At 53.8% G+C, this 18896-nt stretch overlaps 1 protein-coding gene across 3 annotated transcripts; it reads right to left on the bottom strand.

Annotated features, from left to right (window-relative positions):
* Positions 1–1144: 1144 nt before the first annotated feature.
* Positions 1145–18196, bottom strand: RBCK1 (RANBP2-type and C3HC4-type zinc finger containing 1). Of its 3 annotated transcripts, none has more exons than XM_047771406.1 (13): positions 18154–18196; positions 17456–17748; positions 16069–16213; positions 12695–12788; positions 12390–12588; positions 10684–10805; positions 10430–10603; positions 9122–9282; positions 7757–7868; positions 4198–4377; positions 3298–3396; positions 2789–2932; positions 1145–1827 (listed from the first exon to the last, which is right to left on the bottom strand). In XM_047771406.1, the coding sequence occupies exons 2-13, from the start codon at positions 17475–17477 to the stop codon at positions 1747–1749; spliced, it is 1533 nt and encodes a 510-aa protein (XP_047627362.1). In that variant the 5' UTR covers positions 17478–17748; positions 18154–18196; the 3' UTR covers positions 1145–1746. The 3 variants fall into 3 exon arrangements, with proteins under 3 accessions (XP_047627362.1, XP_047627365.1, XP_047627364.1); XM_047771409.1 differs by having other exon boundaries at positions 17456–17546; positions 18154–18192; XM_047771408.1 differs by lacking the exon at positions 18154–18196 and adding an exon at positions 18073–18144 and having other exon boundaries at positions 17456–17546.
* Between the last annotated feature and the right edge of the window lie 700 nt (positions 18197–18896).

Below are 18896 nucleotides of genomic sequence, written 5' to 3'. Positions count from 1 at the left end.
ATATATGTATATGTGAACGTGTGTGTGTGTGTATTGGCAACCAATTCAAATTCTGAGACAACACTGGGTAGACTGGTTACAGCCTGTGGCTTACCAGTTTGCATCTGTGCACCGAGAGAATGGTCTGTTTTCCTCCCGCGCAGGCCCCTGAGGGACGCTGACACAGGCCCTGGCAGGGGAGGGAGGCGGGAGGAGCCGCTGAGAGCAGGGGCCCCGCACCCTGCTGCAGCCCCGCTCTGCTCGGCCTGCTCTTTCCTCCGGTCAGCGGCCCTGCCTCGTTCTTGCTCCCCAGGTGGGGATGCCCTTATCAGCCAAGACCGCCGAGCAGGACACACTCATGTTCTCTGATCTCTGCTCCCAGATCCTGGGGTCCAGCTCTTTTGAGGCTTGGCTCCCAAGGACAGAGGCGGTACCTTTCCAGGGTCTAGAAGAAGCCCTTCCCCACCTCCCACCCGACCAAACGACATGGCCCAACTCCTGGAGCCTGGAGGCCAGACCTTGAACCGCAGAGACGCCTGTTGTAGTGATGACCCAGATCCAGCTCAGACAGCTTGCTGGCCTTTCAAAGACCAGATCTCAACATGGGCAGGGGGCGGGGGGGGGGGGGGGGAAGGAGGGGCCTGAGAATGATGTAAAAACTTACAGAATGGACACCCAGAACTGTGTGTCATTAATCTCTGAGTGTGGGCCTAGTAAAGAGTCCCGGACCGATACCGGGACTGAGATGTTAAAAATGAGGAGGACGACCTCACCCTGCAACTGCAGCAGCTTCAGCTGTTCCTGAAATAGCTCTGTTCTCCAGCCCTGGATGCCCACGGAGAGGCCAGACGTGTGCTGCAAGGCTTTCCTGCCAGCCTGAGCTGCTGCCTCAGCCCCTCCCTCCCCTTGAAGCCCAGGCTGACTGCACACCCTGCCTTGTGGGCTCTCAACCTCTGCAAGTCACCTGTCCAGGCTAATGCTGACTTCAAGAGGGCATGCAGGTGCCAAATCTGGCGCAAGGACCCCAGTGCTTAGCCGACTCTCGTTCTGCACTGACAGGACCAATGCATCATCTTTCGGCTGCAGTTCCCGGAGAGCTTGGGGAACCGTGTGTAGAGTCCCGGCCCACGACCCCTTCACTGCCTCTCACAACATCGCACATCCCTTCCTGGGAAACCATTTTAATTAGCTTACACAGGCGGCAAAGACGGAGCCACGGAAGCCGGACCGGCTGTGCTGTGCTTTGGAAACTGCCAGGTATTCCTCCTGGCTCTGAGCAGGATTAGCAGCAATTCTAAGAGGCCCCAGGCCTCCAACAGCAAAGCCAAAAAAAGTCACCCCCAGAAAGCTGACGGGGGAGGTGGCGGGCTGTGAATGCACAGGGTTCAACAGACAAGGGGGTGGATGGGGGCTGTGGACTCCATCCAGCAAGGCCTCTGGCCAGGGCTGTGTTTAAGGCTGGGTTAGGCAGAGTGGGAGCCGCAGAGAGGAGATGAAAGGTCTGGCTGGCAGGCCCCTGGGGAAGGGCAAAGGCACTGGGACAGATGGGGCTGTGGACAACGGCCAGCTCAGGCAGGCCCCCCACGATACCCACAGCAAACAAGGCCATCCACGCAGCTCAAAGGCCCGGGCCTCTTCAGGGCTCCTGTCTCAGCCAAGAGCAAAGGCACCTCCCAGGCCAGAAATCAGAGCCAAAGCACCAGCTCTGTCCCACAGCAGCCTGCAGATGTGGGGCTGGGTCAGCATGGGGACCAGGCCATCCTCAGCTCAGTGGCAATTCTGACAGCTGGGGTGGCAAGGAATCCCATTCACCCGGCAGCGGCAGCCCGCACTGGTGTCTCCTGGACCCTAGAGGATGAGTGGGGAGAAGAGAAGGTCAGGGCAGCAAGGACAGCGCCCCATCCCGGCACTCCATCACACCCCCAAAGTGCACACTCCCACCCTGGGCCTTTGCGCCGCGCCTCCCGTGAGAACGGCCCTCTTGGCTTCAGCTACTGGGCGGAAGCAGCTGTTAAAGCCTTTCTGGGCTCCCTTAGCGCCCCAGTGAGGTAGTCTCCATCGAAACACCCCTAGACCCAAAGCCAGAAAGGACCTGACAGATCTTTGCATCTTCAGGATGGGTCAACACACTGGCTCTTTCCGCCTCCACCCGTCTCACTGTCGCCTGCATATCTGTCTGCCACACTCCTACGATGACAGCCACCACGGCCGTGTGTGCCATGTGACAGGCACCATATGTACTAAGTGCTACTCTTATATTTTTTTTCATTTGATTCTGCCAGTGAGCCTGAGCTAGGCCTTGCTCTCATCTCCATTTTACAGATAAGAAACTGAGGCTCAGAGAAGGGGTAACAGCCTAACCGCACATCAGCGTGGGCCTCAGCCAGGAACCCTCTCCTCCACCTGTGACTCCCGCCTGCACCCTTTGCCACCATCCTCCAGGGCAGGGCTGGGCAGACATTTCTGTAACGGGCCAGACAGTTATCTAAGCTGTACTGGCCTGGTGGCCTGTGCCTTTGAAGTGCAAAAGCCGCCACAGACGGTCTGCAAATGAATGAGTGGGGCTCCCATAAAGCTTTACTTATTGGACACTAAAATTTAGGTTTCATACAATTTTTACAAGTCATGAAATAGTCTTTTTTTTTTTTATATGTCCAACCATTTTTTAAAATGTAAAAAAAAGTTCTTTGTTCAGGAGCTGTACAAATGCAGGTGATGGGGTCAGATTTGGCCAGTGGGCTGACTTGTCCCTACTCCCCGGGCACCCTCCCCACAGCACACCTGAGCCCTCTGCCCCCCGGGGACTCACCCCAGGGCCCCAGCGGGGACCCTTGGTGACCCAGCAGATCTCAGTGTGGCAGACAGTGCAGCGGATCCAGTCACAGCCGTCCTTCTTCTGCACCACGATCTGGCACTGTGGGCAGTGCATGGCCTCGCCCTGCTGCAGCATGGTCTAGAGCAGAGCAGGTGCTGATCTTGGGCCCAGCCTGCTCCCTGGCCCCTGCCCCGCTGTAGAGAGAAACCTGCCACCCTCCTGGATCTCAGAATCACTCTCCAGGCTGCGCCGCCCAGGCCTGGCAGCATCCCACCTCCTCTCTCTGCATCTGCAGCCTCCTCCCTCCCCCTCCCCCGGCACTTTCCCTGCTGCTCGCCACCTGACCGCTTGTCCTGAGTCCCATCTCTGGATGGAATTGAAGCCAGCAGGAGCTCAGAGCCTCCATGGCTGTGTGAAGCACAGCCCTTTCTGAGATGCCCCTATCTCTCCCAGTAACTCCTCAAACTCAAACCCCCCAGCCCTCAGCCCTGACCCAGCCTCACCCTCAGCATCTCTGTCGTCTGCCGGGCAGCCACGTCATTCTGAGCCCGCAGGGCCAGGTCGTCCTGGTACTCCTTGCAGTTCATCTGCTCGTGGATGGCCTGCAGCAGGATGAGGGGCTCGAGGTAAGAGGATTCCCCAGAGGTTAGGAAGCCAGGGGAGGTGAGGGCCAGAGCAGGCATCCACACAGTCCTTAAGGCCTCCTGTTGCTGTCAGTGACAGTCTTCCTTTGTAAACCACACACCCATTTTAGAGAAGAGGACACTGAGGCCAGGAAAGTGGAGTCATATGATGATGATAATCACATATACCTATTTATGCCAAGTCCTGATGGGCACAGAAATCCCTACATCACCCCCTCCCCAGGACTGCAGCCCCTTGTCCCCAGCCAGGTTCTGCCCCCGTGGCAGGCCTAACACTCTTGAGTGTGCGCTTGCTTAGGCTGCAGCCAGGCTCCGCCCTGTCTATTTGCCAGAGACCAGTCTCTGTAGCGGTCACCTGCTGAGAGGCAGGGATGGGCAGGTAAGGGTCAGGCAGGGCTCAGTTCAGGACAGTGGTTGCCACTCAGTCTGGAGCCAGGGTTGTGGCTGGTCTGTGACTGAGATCACGGTCTCAATCAGAGGCCTGGTCTGGGGCTCAGTCTAGGGCCAGGGTTTTTCAGAGGGGCAGGGCTCAGTCTAGGTTGAGATTCCATCAGAGGCCAGGTGTGGGCTGGGGGCAAGGTTCAAGTCCAAGGCTTAGGCTCAGTTCAGGGCCCAAGCCAGGCCCAGCTGCTAGCACGCAGCTCTAAGTCATGGCAACGAGGTCAGTGGGACAGCTCCTGTCCCAGGAGAACGAGCAGGGAACTGCTGTGAGCTCCGGACAGAACCAGAGGGACCAGGCAGTGTGGTCCCTGTCCCCACCTTGCAAAGCAGGCAGTTGACGTGGAAACACACAGGGCACGTGAACTCATTGACATCATCCTCAAAGAAGCACCACCCCTTGCAGTCCGGGGTCTTGCAGTGGTAGCTGAAGGCGCTGCGGTTTTCCGCGATGGAGATGCCCAGGTCCAGAAACCGCTGGTAGTCCTCAGGGCTCAGGAGCTGCCAGCAGACCACAACCTTGGTGCTCAGGGTTCAGAAGACTGCTCTGTGCCCCCTTACCATCAAACATCCCTCAGGAAGCCCCCAACCCATAAAGGCCAACCTAGCAGTGTTTAAAAACTCGATTCAGAAAGTGGATTAATGGAGTTCCCGTTGTGGCTCAGTGGTTAACGAATCTGACTAGGAACCATGAGGTTGTGGGTTCGGTCCCTGGCCTCGCTCAGTGGGTTAAGGACCCAGCGTTGCCGTGAGCTGTGGTGTAGGTCACAGACGCGGCTCGGATCCCGCGTTGCTGTGGCTCTGGCGTAGGCTGGTGGCTACAGCTCCGATTCGACCCCTAGCCTGGGAACCTCCATATGCCGAGGGAGCGGCCCTAGAAAAGGCAGAAAGACAGACAGACAGACAGACAAGAAAGAAAGAAAGAAAGAAAGAAAGAAAGAAAGAAAGAAAGAAAGAAAGAAAGAAAGAAAGAAAGAAAGAAAGAAAGAAAGAAAGAAAGAGGATTAAAAGCTCTTGAGGTGGAATTCCCCTTGGGGTGAAGCAGAAACAAATCTGACCAGGAACCATGAGGTTGTGGGTTCGATCCCTGGCCTTGCTCCATGGGTTAAGAATCTGGCATTGCCATGAGCTGTGGTGTAGGTCACAGGTGCGGCTTGGATCTGGCATTGCTGTGGCTGTGGTGTAGGCTGGTAGCTGTAGCTCTGATTCAACCCCTAGCCTGGGAACCTCCAATATGCTGTGGGTGAGGCCCTAAAAAAAAAAAAACCTCTTGAGGTGGAGGGTGGTGATGACTGCATAGCAGTGTGACTATACTTAATGCCACAGAACTGTATACTTCAAAAGTGCTTAAAATGGTAAGTTTTGTTATTTATATTTTGCCACAATTTTTTAAAGGGAAAAAAATGGACAAAAATAGTAAGTGATGCTGGAAGATGTGGTTAAACTACACCTCCTGGTACACTGCACTCTGAGAAAGCCGTGAGGCAATCATGTTTCAACTGTCCCAAACTTTCCTGACCCTTTGAGACTTATTCTACTTCTACAAGTTTATCCTGGGAGTTCCCTGGTAGTCTAGTGGTTAGGATTCACACTTTCACCACTGCAGCCCAGGTTCAATCCCTGGTCTGGGAACTCAGAGCCCACATCAAGCCGCTGCATGCCACAGCAAGAAAAAAAGAAAAAAGAAGAAGAAAAGAAAAGAAAAAATCATGCCTCTGTTCTATATCCAGATTGGGTGGTAGTCATGAGTTACATTTGTCAAAACTCACCTAACTGCATGCTCGCAAAGGATGAATTTTATTGTGTGTAAAGTATACCTTAATAGCTGATTGAAAAAGAAAAAAAAGCCATGTCTGCCCAGAGGCACCAAAGGAAACAGGGGAAAATGTACAGACTGTCTGGGACGGCAGCTTGTGGGTGATTTCCTCTTTGATTTCTGTTCTGGTTCCATGAGGTTTAGGCATGTTTTTGGTAAAAACAACCTTTACTGCATTACTCTGCTGGTCCCTGCCCCTTTCAATTTCTGCTACACCTGACCATTCTCTGAGGCTTGGGTCAACTCCCAGGGGCTCCAGGGAAGCCTAAGCCCTGCAGCTCCTTGGCCCCATCACAATGCCCCTTGGCAGGGTGGACGGATGCCAGGATGTATGGACCTATGGATGTATGGAAGGGTCTTGGGGTCTCCCACAGAAACCTCAGCATCCACCCAGAGTTGCCCTTCTCAGACGCCCCACAAATAGCAGTTAAAAATGGGGCTGCTCTTAGTGTAATGGCTGGGAGTTCCAACAGTCTACCCTCTCTGTCGGCCCTTTTCCCCCTGAGGCAGAATCCCTTGGGCTCCAGGAAATACTTGGTAAGGTTTGGGGGCATGTGCTTCTAAGCAGTATCACAGAAGAGAGGCAGAAGTGAAGTGGAGAAACCATGGGATCTTCCATTTGCACCTTGGCCACCTTTGGCTCTGCCTTCGTGTTTTGGTCTGGAAATCCCAAGATGCCCAATTCTGGGAAGGCCATTCCCCAGCAGTTTAAAAAATCACTGATCAAATCTAACAGTCCACTTTACAGATGGGGAAATGGAGGCCTAGAGAAGGGAAAGCACTTACTCAGGACCACAGCAATCAGGGGCATAAAGCTCAATAGGAACCTTAATAATAACAGCAGACACACACATGCACACATACAGCACTGTGAAAGGTGGCTGGAGAAGTGGCCCCAATTTATACATGTCTCCCCAATCCCACGTCTTTGAGTGGTCCCCTCCCATGCAGACGCTGGGCCTAAGCATGTGACTTGCTTTAGCCAATGAGAGAGCAGCAAGTGAGCAGCCTTGGGAGTGCTTTTGCATTGGCTGCTCTTGGAACCTTGAGATACCAGCATGTGAGGAGCCCTCGCCAGCTTGGGGTGGATGAGACCAAAGAGGAAAGGGGCCCCAGCATCACAGATAAGACCATCAATAACCAGACCACCACAGTTAGCCACCAGCTAAGCCCAGAGGAGCTCAGCCAGGACCAACCTGGACCAGACGAAACATCCAGCTAAGCCCTACCCAATCGCCAACTTTCAGATTCTTAAGCTAAATAAATTGTGGTTGTTTTAAATCTGGAGTGACTTGTTACCCAGCAACAGCTAACTGATACAAGAGCTTACCATACATCAAGCAATACTCTGAAATTTTTTTTTTAGTTTTAGTGGAGTATAATTGACTTTCAATATTGTATTAGTTTTAGATGTACAACTAAATGAATGAGTCATACATATAAATGTATCCATTACTACTTTTTTTTTTTTGCTTTTTAGGGCCACACCCATGGCACATGGAGGTTCCTACACCACAGCCGAAGCAACGCCAGATCCAAGCCATGTCTGAGACCCACACCACAGCTCACGGCAACGCCGGATCCTCAACCCACTGAGAGAGGCCAGGGATCAAACCCACAACCTCATGGTTCCTAGTCGGATTCGTTTCTGCTGTGCCACAATGGAAATTCCACTCTGAATTCTTTATAAAATTCTCCTACTATAATCGTCACAAGCCTTGAAATAGAAATAGAATAAAAGCTAACTCTTTGACTCCAAACAAGATGAGAAAACTGAGGCACAGAGAGGCTGCGCATCTGACCTGAGGTCGCCCAGGCCACTCTGGCCCCAGAAATCCCCCCTGTTAACAGCTCTGCTCTCTTTTCTGCATAAGGCTGGTTTCCTTACTACCTATTTCCCCCAATTCCCGTCCTGCCCACTGCTTGAGCCTCCAGAGAAGGCTCACAGAGAAGGCTCTTAATAAGCATCTGGGGCCTGAGACTGGGTCTCCCAAATCAGTTCCCACGTGCCAGGTCAGGGCCCAGTTCCCCGGGCCGGGGCTGTGCCCCCCGACCTAGTCTTACCGCCCGGATCTCCCTCTCCAGCAGCTTGCCCGAGCACGAGTAGGTGTTATCAATGAAGGGGCAGGCGACCTCGGCCTCCTGGCTGTTGCGGATGGTGCCCTGCAGACACTCCCTGGAGAGGGAGGAGGGGATGGGGTGAAGGTTAGGGTCGTCTGATCCCCATCCCCCAGGAATCCACCCCTCACTGGTGAGGCCGATTCCAGGTCTTCTCCTCAAAACCTCCCTTCCTTTTCCTGTCCACTGACATGCCACCAAGACGTTCCCTTCTGTCCACCCCACTGCACTCTTATCGCTCTGGCCCAGGTCCCATCTCCCCTCACCTGCGGGACTACTGGCGCCTCCTCACTGGGCTCTCTGGGTCTACCATGTCCCCCCCACCCCTGCTATCCAGAGCAAGCCCAAGAGCCCCGGGGCTTGCCCTCCCTATTACCTCTCTGTCCCCATGCCCGACCCTCTCCGTCCCTCTGCTTCAGTCCCAGTGAGGCCCTGCTGCGCAGCAGCCCAGGCACACACCCACTTTGGCCTCCCTGGTCTGCCCCAGTGAGGCCTCCTAGGGACTTTCCTGACCCCCTCCTGGGGCAGGGTCCCTGTTGCTTTTATCATAATCCAGTGGTACTTAGCTTTTTTTTTTTTCTTTCTTTCTTTTTGGCTGCCCCATGGCACATGGATCTCCCCAGCCAGAGATGGAATCCGAGCTGGAGTTGTGACCTATGCCACAGCTGCAGCAACGCTGGATCTTTTAACCTACTGGGCAGGGCCGGGGATTGAAGCCACATCCCTGCCACTGCAGAGACACTATTGATCCCCTTGTGCCACAGTGGGAACTCCAGCGGTGCTTTGCTTTTGACATGATTTACGATTACATCAGTGATGATCTGATTAACACGGGCCCTGCCAGTGGGAATGTAAGTTCCAGGAGGCAGGAACTGGGGTTTTTTGTTCATTCATGGATCCCCAGGCTCAGCCCAATCCCTGGCACCCTGGAAGTTCATCAAATGTGGGCTGTGAAGGGGAGCGCATTCTTCACAGCCCAGGGCCAGCAGCGGAGCCTCACAGGGCAGACTATCCATCCACCAGCGAGGTGGGGGGTGGCGACGGTGCAGGTTGTCAGGCTAGGGCCTCACTGGCCTTGCATGGGCCTGGGAAGGGCGCAAGCCGTGCCGCCAAAATCCCTGAGCTGTGTGGCTTTGAACAGGTTGCTGGCCTCTCTGCACCTCACAGTTTTCCTCCGCAAAACGGTGAGACCTCGCCTACCTCACAGGTTTTCGTGGGCGTTCAAAGACGGTCGAGCCCCGCCCTCTTTCAGCCCTGGGTAACCTGTGGCCGTGAGGAGCTAGGTCGCTGAGGGTGGGGTCGGGGCCGCACCTGCAGAAGGTGTGCAGACACTCGCGCAGCACCACAGCCTCGCCGGGCGCCAGCACCGAGTAACACACGGGGCACTCGGTGGGCTCGGTGTTCAGCACCAGGCTCCGCTGATCCAGCTGCACGTGCTGCAGGTAGTTCCCCTCCTGCTGCTGCTGCTTCCGCTGGGCACACGGGGGCAGGGCCGTGGGACGGGTCAGGGTCAGGGTCTCAGGGGCGGGCCAGACCAGGAAGAGGGCAGGACCAGGGGATGGGTCAGACCACTCAGCAGGGGCAAAGCTGGGGGAAAGGCAGGATCCTGGGGTGGGGCTGGGGCAGGCAGTGGCAGGGGCGGGCCAGGCACGGGCAGGTTAGAGCCGCAAAGCCAGGCGAGAAAGAGAGAGAGAGAGACAGAGAGAGTGTCGGGAAAGGAAGGGGGTCTGGGCAGAGTCAAGGGTTGCAGGGCTCCCATCCCTGCCAAGAAGCAGGGCAGGGCTGGAGCCTGGGGGTGACGGCAGAGCCACGTCAAGATCACAGAACAGGACAGGGGTATGGGGGGGTGGTGTAAAGCAAGGGAGCAGAGCAAGTAGGGAAAGGTCGAGGTCCGGGCCAAGGTTGTAGATGAGACCCGTGAGATCATGGCGAGGGTGGGACAAGGGCAGCACTGGGTCCAAGGGAAACACAAGTGAGGGGTGGGGGCATCCGATCAGAATGGGGGAACGCTGGGGGTTAGGGATCTGAGTAATCAGTGCGTGCGGCTGTCATGGTGGGGGCGGGGCTGTGTAAGGGGCAGGAAGGGGGCGGGCTCAACCTCCCACGGAGCCGGGCCGGGCGAGGTCCAGGGTCCTAGGAAGTCAGGGTGGGCCACAGCAGGGGAGAAGGGGAGGTAGGAATAGTAGGATTCAGGGTAAGGTCAAGGCTGAGTGGGGCAGGAGCCAGGTCACAAGCGGACAAAGGGGTGGCAGATTGGGGCGTGGTCAGCGTCTCAGCTAGTGTGTAGGGGTCAGGGCCAGGTACTCTGGTGTGCACAACGTGTAAGTCAAAGCCTCGGGCGAGTTAAGCCAAAGACAGGGGCGGCCCCACGGCTCACGTGGGGGCGGGGCACGAAAGCGCGGATGTGCATCACTCCCAGGGCGCAGGGTCTTAGCGATAGGATGACCTCGGAAGAGGCCGGTCGCAGTCAAGCACAAGGTCACCACCAGCGGTGTGATCAGGAGGGGACGGCCACGGGGGAGGGGCAGCCACGGGCGGCCATGTGGAGGTGCCTTCCTTCCCGGCCTACACCTCCCCCGTCCAGTCTGCAGGTGTCTGTCCCGGGACCTCCGCGCCCACCTGCTGGTACTGGCGCAGCGCCTCCTCCTCGCCGGCCAGGCGCGCTAGCTCCTCCTCATCGGGCTGGTACGAGGCGGGGACCTGGTAGGCCTCGGGCCGCGCCCGACAGCACATCTCGCAGCCCGGCCGCGTGGGCTTGTTGATGAAGGTGCAGCCGGGGCACTGCCAGCCCATCTGGGGGCGGAGGGACGGTAAGTGCAGGGAGACCGAGACCAGCGGGTCAGGGGCGCAGAGGCGCGCACGGGGCGGCTTACCGGCGGGGGCTCCGGCGCGGCATCGGGCTGCCCCCGCCCGGGCTCCTGGGGGGCCCCAGGCTTCGGGGGAACCGGCTCCAGGGGGCCCCGTGGCTGCAGCGTGAGGTCCTTGAAGCCCAGATCTGGGGAGGAGGGTTCAGGGGATGGCAGATCCATGCAGCCCATTTCATCTACACCCTCTGCCAGCCGGGAACCGCAGCCCTGCACTGACCCCGCTACTGTCCTCTCCCTTCTCTTGGAGGAATCACCAGCATGCTCCTGACAGGTGGGCCCAGACCTGGCTGAGTGTCCCCGCTCCTACCGGGTTAGAGTCCCTCCTCCACCCACGAATCCTCCAGGGTCCTCCCGGCTTAAAAAACCCTGCTTGGAGTTCCCATTGTGGCACAGGAGAAACGAATCTGACTGGTATCCATGAGGATGCGGGTCCCATCCCTGGCCTCGTTCAGTGGGTTAAGGATCTGGCGTCGCCCGCGAGCTGTGGTGTAGGTCGCAGAAGGGCTCAGATCCCACATTGCTGTGGCTGTGGTGTAGGCCAGTAGCTGTAGCTTCAATCTGACCCCAAGCCTGTGAACTTCCATATGTTGCACCTGCGGCCCTAAACGGAGAAAAAAACACCTCTGCTTGAAAACCCATCTCCTGTGCTCCTAAGTGTCACACCTAAAGGAACAAACAAGACTTCTGAGGTGGTCCTGCCAAAATACTGAATCTGAATCCATTCATGAGGACACAATGGACAGAAAAACAAAAACCAAAACTGGCTTGGACACTTCGAACATCAGGCTAGTCAAGAGAAGACAGGAGACCAAAGATTGAGAAAGACTAAGAGACACCACGGCCGATGGCCTGGTCTTTTGCTAGAAAGGTCATTAGTGAGAGAACTGGTAAAATGTGAGCAAGCTCGGTACCTGAGATAGTAGACTGTATCCATGTTAGCTTCCTAAACATGATACTATACATAGTAAGAAAATGACCCATTTTTAAAGGAAATACACGCTAAAGTATTTAGGGAAAGAGGGACATCATGTCCGCACCGTACCCTCCAAACAGTTCCTCAAAATTATGTATGCATATATAGCTTTATACAGAGGGAATGAGAAGGCAAAGCTAATATGATCAAATGTTAATATCTGGGGAATCCACATGAAAGGCACACGGGAACTCATTATACAATTCTTTGTATAATTTTGCAACTTTTCTGTTAAGTCTGAAATACTTCAAAATGAGAAGTAAAAGTTTTATTTATTTATTTATTCATTCACTCATTCATTTTTGGCCACACCTTCAGCATGTGGAAGTTCCAGGCCAGGGACCGAACCTGCACCATAGCAGTGACAATACTGGATCCTTAACCCGCTGAACCACCAGGGAACTCCAAGAAGTCAAAATTTCAGAATAAAAACCAGCTATTATCATCATATCCAATTTATAGATTTAGAACACTGAGGAGCAGAGACAGGAAGGGACTTGTCCGAGGTCACACAGCTGATAAATGGCCAGGCCCAGGACTGAACTCAGCCCCACTCCCCCAGGCTGGCTGTTCTCTAAATGGTTCTCGAAATGACAGCCCTCCTGGGATGTCCTTTGTCCTCTCTTCCCCACAATGGATAAGGTCCTCCAGGCAAGTCCAAGTCACTGGGCTCTGCTCCCTGCTCCCTCTTGCCCTACGACCTCAGGTGAGTCCAAGCCACTCAGGAGCAGAGCCTCACCTTCCAGCATCCGCAACTGCCGCTCCCGCTGCAGCTCCTGAGGGTTGAGTGAGGTGTTGCAGGCTGATAGCAGATAGAGGTAGGCGCTGTCCCCGTTCCGCCGCACCCCGTGGGAGTGCAGGGTCTCCTGGTCCCGAGCCAGCCGCTGCCCAATCACCCACTGCTGCAGGGTTGGCGGGAAGCCGTAGTCCAGGAACACCTGGCAGGGGAGAAGGAGAGGGAGCGTGGGGGACAAGTCCAGAGCAGAGAGACCAGGCTAAGAGAGAACCTCCACCCCGATGTCTCCCTTCAGCCCCCTCACTCACCATGTCCTTGAGGGAGGCCACCGTCATGTCAGGACGCACTGTGAGCCAGATAGTGACCGTGTGCATCTGCGCATCCTCCACGCTCACCCACAGCCTGCAGAGAGGGCAAGGGCTCTGGCTGCAGGTCCCACCTCAGCCACCAGCTAGCTCCTGGATTCCCACGCCCCTGGGCCTCCTTCTGTATCCGAACCCACTGCTTAGGCCCCTGAAACAGCTCCACTCGGCTCTTAGGATAAAATCCAAGCTCACTGTGCCAGACAGGAGCCTCCACGCTCCGGCCACGCCCCGATCTCTCCAGTCACTTCTATTACCCTCTCCCTCGGGCCTTAGCCAAGACACAGCAGTTAGTATTAACTCTATGCCAAAACTCTCCAAAGCACTTAACCTGTATCAACTCATTTAATCCTCTCAATGAACCCATGAGGCAGGTACTGCGCTTACCCCTATTTCACAGATAAAAGCAGAAAGCACAGGAGTTCCCCAGTGGCCTAGTGGTTAAGGATCCAGTGTTGTCACTGCTGTGGCTCATGTTCCCCCCTGGCCCAGGAGCTTCCATATGCCTACGTGAGGGGCCAAAAAAACAAAAGAGGAGGCACAGAGAGGTGACACTGACTCTGCCAAGTACACAATTATTAACTGTTAGATGCAGAATTTCAATCCAAACAATATTATTCCAGAGAAAGTGGTTTAAACACCAATCTTCTCAAAGATGCTCAAACTTTTTTGGAAGAACAAAAGCACGAAAAGGGAGGGCTAAAATGAAAAAACAGAACTGACCCCAGGAAACAGAAAAATTAGGGTACAAAACAATAACAGTCAAGTCCACATAGAACCTCCAGATTGATCTGTGAAAACGCTGCATCCATAAAGCAAGAACAGCAAGAAACAGAAAATGAGGAAGAGTTCCTGGAAATTTAGCAGTAACTCCCAACTAACCTAACCTTTAGATCCAACTGCAAGTTTACAAGGAAAGTGAGAGATAATAAGTGACACCATGAGGAGATAATTCATAAACTGAGAATGTGGGAAAATTCTGGGGGCCAAAGACCAGGTTTCTTAAAAAAACTAATGGCACTAAAAATAGGGAAGGTGAGGAGTTCCTGTCATGGCACAGAGGAAACGAATCTGACTAGGAACCATGAGGTTGCGGGTTTGATCCTTGGCCTCACTCAGTGGGTTAAGGATCTGGTGATGCTGTGAGCTGTGGTGTAGATCACAGACATAGCTCAGATCCTGTGTTGCTGTGGCTGTGGTGTAGGCTGGCAGCTGTAGCTCCAATTAGACCCCTAGCCTGGGAACCTCCATATGTTGCAGGTGCAGCCCTAAAAAGCAAAAATAAATAAATAAATAAATAAATAAATAAATAAATAAAATAAAAACAGGGAATGCAAATAAAAGAAACTCAGACAATATTAAGAAACGCTATGTGTCAATCTCATCTGGCTCCTGATTACCAGGAACCAACTATAAAAAAACAAAACAGGAGCTCTGTGCCAAGAACAGAAAGAAGATATATGTTTTATATATATATACACACACACATATATATCAATTATATATATATATATATATATATATATAAAATATATGTGTATTTTCTTGGCTGCACCCATGGCACACAGAAGTTCCCAGGGCCAGGGATTAAACCCATGCCACAGCAGTAACCACAGCCACAGCAGTGACAATGCCAGGGAACTGAACCACCAGGGAACTCCTAGATTTCTTATTATAAGTCACAATACCTTAAACGAACTCAATTATATCTCAATAAAACAGGGAAAATATGGCCATATGAAAACCTGGATACAGAGTTCCCGTTGTGGTGCAGCAGAAACAAATCCCACTAGGAACTATGAGGTTTCGGGTTCGATCCCTGGCCTCACTCAGTGGGTTAAGGATCCAGCATTGCCATGAGCTGTTGTGTAGGTCATAGACATGGTTCAGATCTGGCGTTGCTGTGGCCGGGGCATAGGCTGGCAGCTGTAGCTCCAATTAAACCCCAGCCTGGGAACCTCCACATGCTGTGAGTGCAGCCCTAAAAAGACAAAAGACAAAAAAAAAAACCTGGATACAAATGTTCATAGCAGCATTACACGTTAGCTAAAAAGTGGAAATGATCCAAATGTCAATAAACTGATTAATAAAGAAAATGCAGTATATCCAAAGGCTATTATTCAGTCACAAAAAGGAATGAAGTTCTGATACATGCTACAATATGGATGAATCTAGACATGATGCTGAGTGAAAGAAGCCAGTCACACAAGGCCATACAGCATACGATTTCATTACATGAAATTTCCAGAACAGGAAAATCTCTAGAGAGAGATAGGAAATTATTGGTTGCCTAAGGTTAGGGGGTTGGGGAAAGGCAGCGAGATGAGGAGTGACTACTAACTGGTACGGGGTTTCTTAATGGGGTGATGAAAATGTTCTATAATTGGGTGTGGTGATGGCTGCACAACTGTGAATACACTTAAAGCTTTGAACTCTTTAAATTGCTGAATTCTTTAAACTGTTAAATATGTCAATCGTATCTCAAAAAAATTGTTTTTAAAAAATCAAATGGGGGGATTTCTCGTCGTGGCGCAGCGGAAATGAATCCAACTAGGAACCATGAGGCTGCAGGTTCGCTCTCTGGCCTTGCTCATGGTTTAAGGCTCTGGTGCTGCCGTGACCTGTGGTATAGGTCGCAGACACGGCTGCGATCCAGCATTGCTATGGCTGTGGTGTAGGCTGGCAGCTGTAGCTCCGACTTGAACTCTAGCCTGGGAACCTCCATATGCTGCGGGTGCAGCCCTAAAAAGAAAAAAAGGAAAAAAAAAAATCAAATGGGACCTACCAGTGAAAATCAGAAACTGTAAAACTACTAGCTTACTATGCAGCAGAAAAAAAAATAAAAAGGTAAATCAGTGAAATTAGAACATGGCCCCACATCATGCAGAGAAAACCCCACCAATGTTTATTAAGTGATTAACATGTGTTAAGTGTTTCAGTATCAAGTTTAAGCCTTCCAGGGCAGACTAACAGTGTCCATTTTCCCTTGCTGCCCTTGCTAAGAAAACCCCTGAATTCTAGTTCACAGCCTCTCTTCAAGCTGAGAGTGGCTGTGAGAATAAGTTCTGGCCATGGGGGTTCAGTAAAAGAAGTGTGTGCAACTTTCTGAGAGTGGGTGGAGGGTGCTCTTCTTCCCTTCTGCTGATAAGAATGTTGATGTAGGGAGTTCCCGTCATGGCTCAGCACAAACAAATCCTTAGAAAAGCCAAAAAAAAAAAAAAAGAAGAAGAAGAAGAAGAACTGTTCTATAGGCAAGATTATAATGCAGCCCATTGGGGTTCAGGAAGCCCTCAGTCCCTGGTCAGCCACACACTCCTCACCTGATGTCCTGTGTCGGGGAGACCTCAGGCTTCAGTTGCACATTCAGGGGCACCCGCTGCTCTGCCAGCCAGATGGCACACTGCATAGCTACTTGTTCATCCCCACCAGCCACTGCTCGGGTGAGCCTCTGGGCCATCTCCTCGGCTGAAATCCACAGAAGAAGCAGGTTAGCACAGGGTTTATTTTTTAGGAGCCAGGGATAAGGAGCTGAGGAAGGATGTGATCCCTGGTACATGCTGCTTCCTCTGTCTTCCTGATAAATTCCCACATATCCTTCAGCATCCAGCTTAAAAGTCCCTTTTCTCTGGGAGGTCTTCTGTGATACTCCCCGACTCCCTCCCTGCTCATTTAGTTCTGTTTTCCCTTCATACTCCAGGTCTCCCACACTTACACTCATTTATCCAACAAACATTTTTTTTTTTAGTACCTATCTTTGTATTGTGCAATACCAGTTTTATTGTATTTTTTCTTTTTGGCCGTGACTGTGGCATGCAGAAGTTCCCTGGCCTGGGATGGAGCCTGTGCCACAGCAGTGACCCAAGCCACAGCAGTGACATCAGGTCCTTAACTCACTGCGTCACCAGGGGAACTCTCCCAACAAACATTTATCGAGCTCTTAATGGATGCATCAATGCCTCAGAAACTAGGATTCGGCAGTGAACAAAATAATAAGGGTCCCTCTCATGGGTCTCCTAGCCCAGTAAGCAATTAACAAATTGAAGAAGGAAATGAACAGGGTGAGGAGATCCGGGAAGGCCTCTAGGAGGAGGTGACACTGAAGCTCAGACGGAAAAGAGGAGAAGCTGGATATTCGAAGACCTAGTTGGGGAAAAGCGTTCCAGGTGGAGAGAAAGGGAAAGGTCTTGAGCAAGAAATGGGTGGATTAGAACAGAAGCCCTGGGGCTCCAGCAGAATAAGGGGGGAAATGGGGGGACCCTGAGGCCAATGAAGCTAGCAGGCCTGTGGGCTACCCAAAGGCCCTGGGCTTTGTCCTAAGAACAAAGGAACACAGGAGGGTACAAGAGCAGGATGGTCACATGACCTAACTTAAGTTCTACCACAGTGAGCAGAGGGGGCCAGAGAGGAGGCAAGGACCCCTAGTATTCAGGTAATAGAAGTCTGTTCCCCACAGCAGGGGAGGTCTCCTGTCTCCTCTGAGAACTCCTCACTCCCTTCTCAGCATAGCTGGCCCAGGAGGCCTCAAGAGGCATCAAATAAATGAATGACAAGATGCCTCCGGAAGCAACCGGGCCCCAAGGGAGGAAAGAGAGGGGCAAGAGGGCAATGGGAGGGGAGGTTTAATGCCCTTCTGAGCAGGGGAGGCCTGGTCCTGGCAGGGCCCCCCTCCCACCCAAAGTTTCTCAGTCGCCTCCAGCCTGTGCCCACCTTTCTTGATCTTCTCGTCCATCTCGTGTGATTGTGCCCATCCCCCCCAGGCGGGGGCTGCAGCTCCGGGGAAATGCTGTCCCTGGGTCACCTGGTAGAGGACAGGCCACCACGAGCAACTCAGCTCCGGCCGGTGGCCTCTGGCGCGGTCCGAGCTTTCTTTGTGCTTCGGTGTCCCCGGGGCCAGTCGGGTAGCATCACTCTACCCGAAGGCTAGGGATGGGGGCCTGGGATAGAGAACCGGCCGGGTGCCCCCGAGTGGGTGGTGAAATGGCAGGGGCACCAGGCTGAGCCTGCAAAAGGCGACAGAAGAAACAGGCCAGGCCCGGCGGGGTTGGAGCGACGCCGCACAGCCCGGGTGCTAGCCGTCCCCGGAGAGGAGCCCCTTTTCCCTGCTGGGACCAGGAGCGCCCCCCGGCGCCCGGGATTTTAGCCCAACTCCCTCCCCTCAGGGCGGCTCCTGTCAGTCAGGAGAGAGAGCGGAGCCGCCTCAGCGGAAAAGAAAGTGAAAGTGGCAGCCCCGGAAGTGCCTCGGAAGCTTGTCTCGGGACCCGCGCCCCTTCGCCCCGCGCCCGCCCGCTGGCCACCCAGCAGCTGCTTCCGCCCGGGGACACAACCGTCCGGAGCGCTCCGTCCCGCCAGGCCCGGCGTTCCCACTCCCCTCCCGGGCGAACTCGGACCCCGTGACCCTCACTCACCTGCGCAGCCGCGCTGGCAGGCCTGCGGGAGGGAGCGGGGCGGGGCCGGGGGCGGGGATTGGGCGGAGGGCCGGTGGGGCGGGGCGCCGAGGCCGCCCCTGTGCAGCCCCACTACCACCACATTTGTGCGCGGGAAGATTCTCACTTCTTTTGCAGGAGAAGTCAAAATTCTGTTGGTTTCTGACCTGCCTGGGGCCAGGAAGCCGAATTTCAATCCAGGTCGGATGGGCTCAGAATCCCACCCTTAGGCAGCCGAACACCGCTTCTCGGCAGTCACTCTCCACCCTTTGATTAGGCCACAAATGAAGTTTGCATTCGCCGAGCACAGCTGGAAGCTCTTTGCATCCTCCAGTCTCCCCACGCCGAAACTTTTCCCCACCCCTCATCAGCAGATCCTATGGCTTGGCCTGGAGAACAGATCCAAAATCTGTCACCTCTCATCTCCTCCAGGTCCCATCCCACTCCATCTCCATCCTTCTCGTCAGGTGTCCTGCACCAGCCTCCTCATTAGGATCCTTGCTTCCCCTTTTGGCCACTACAGTCTATTTTATACCCAGGTGCCAGAGGTCTTGTTAGACTGTAAATCAAACTATGCCACTCCTCAAAACACTCCCAGTAGCTCCCATCTCAAAAGTAAAGCTGAGGTCCTCCCAAGGCCTACAACCTGCCCCTGCTGCTTCTCTGACTATTCTCCCCTTGGTGCACTCCACTCAAGCCCCACTGGCCTCTAGGTCCTGGAACAA

This window comes from Phacochoerus africanus, chromosome 3, assembly GCF_016906955.1.
Source record: "Phacochoerus africanus isolate WHEZ1 chromosome 3, ROS_Pafr_v1, whole genome shotgun sequence".
In the NCBI taxonomy this organism is placed as follows: Eukaryota; Metazoa; Chordata; class Mammalia; order Artiodactyla; family Suidae; genus Phacochoerus; species Phacochoerus africanus.
This window is presented reverse-complemented; position numbering and strand designations above follow the sequence as displayed.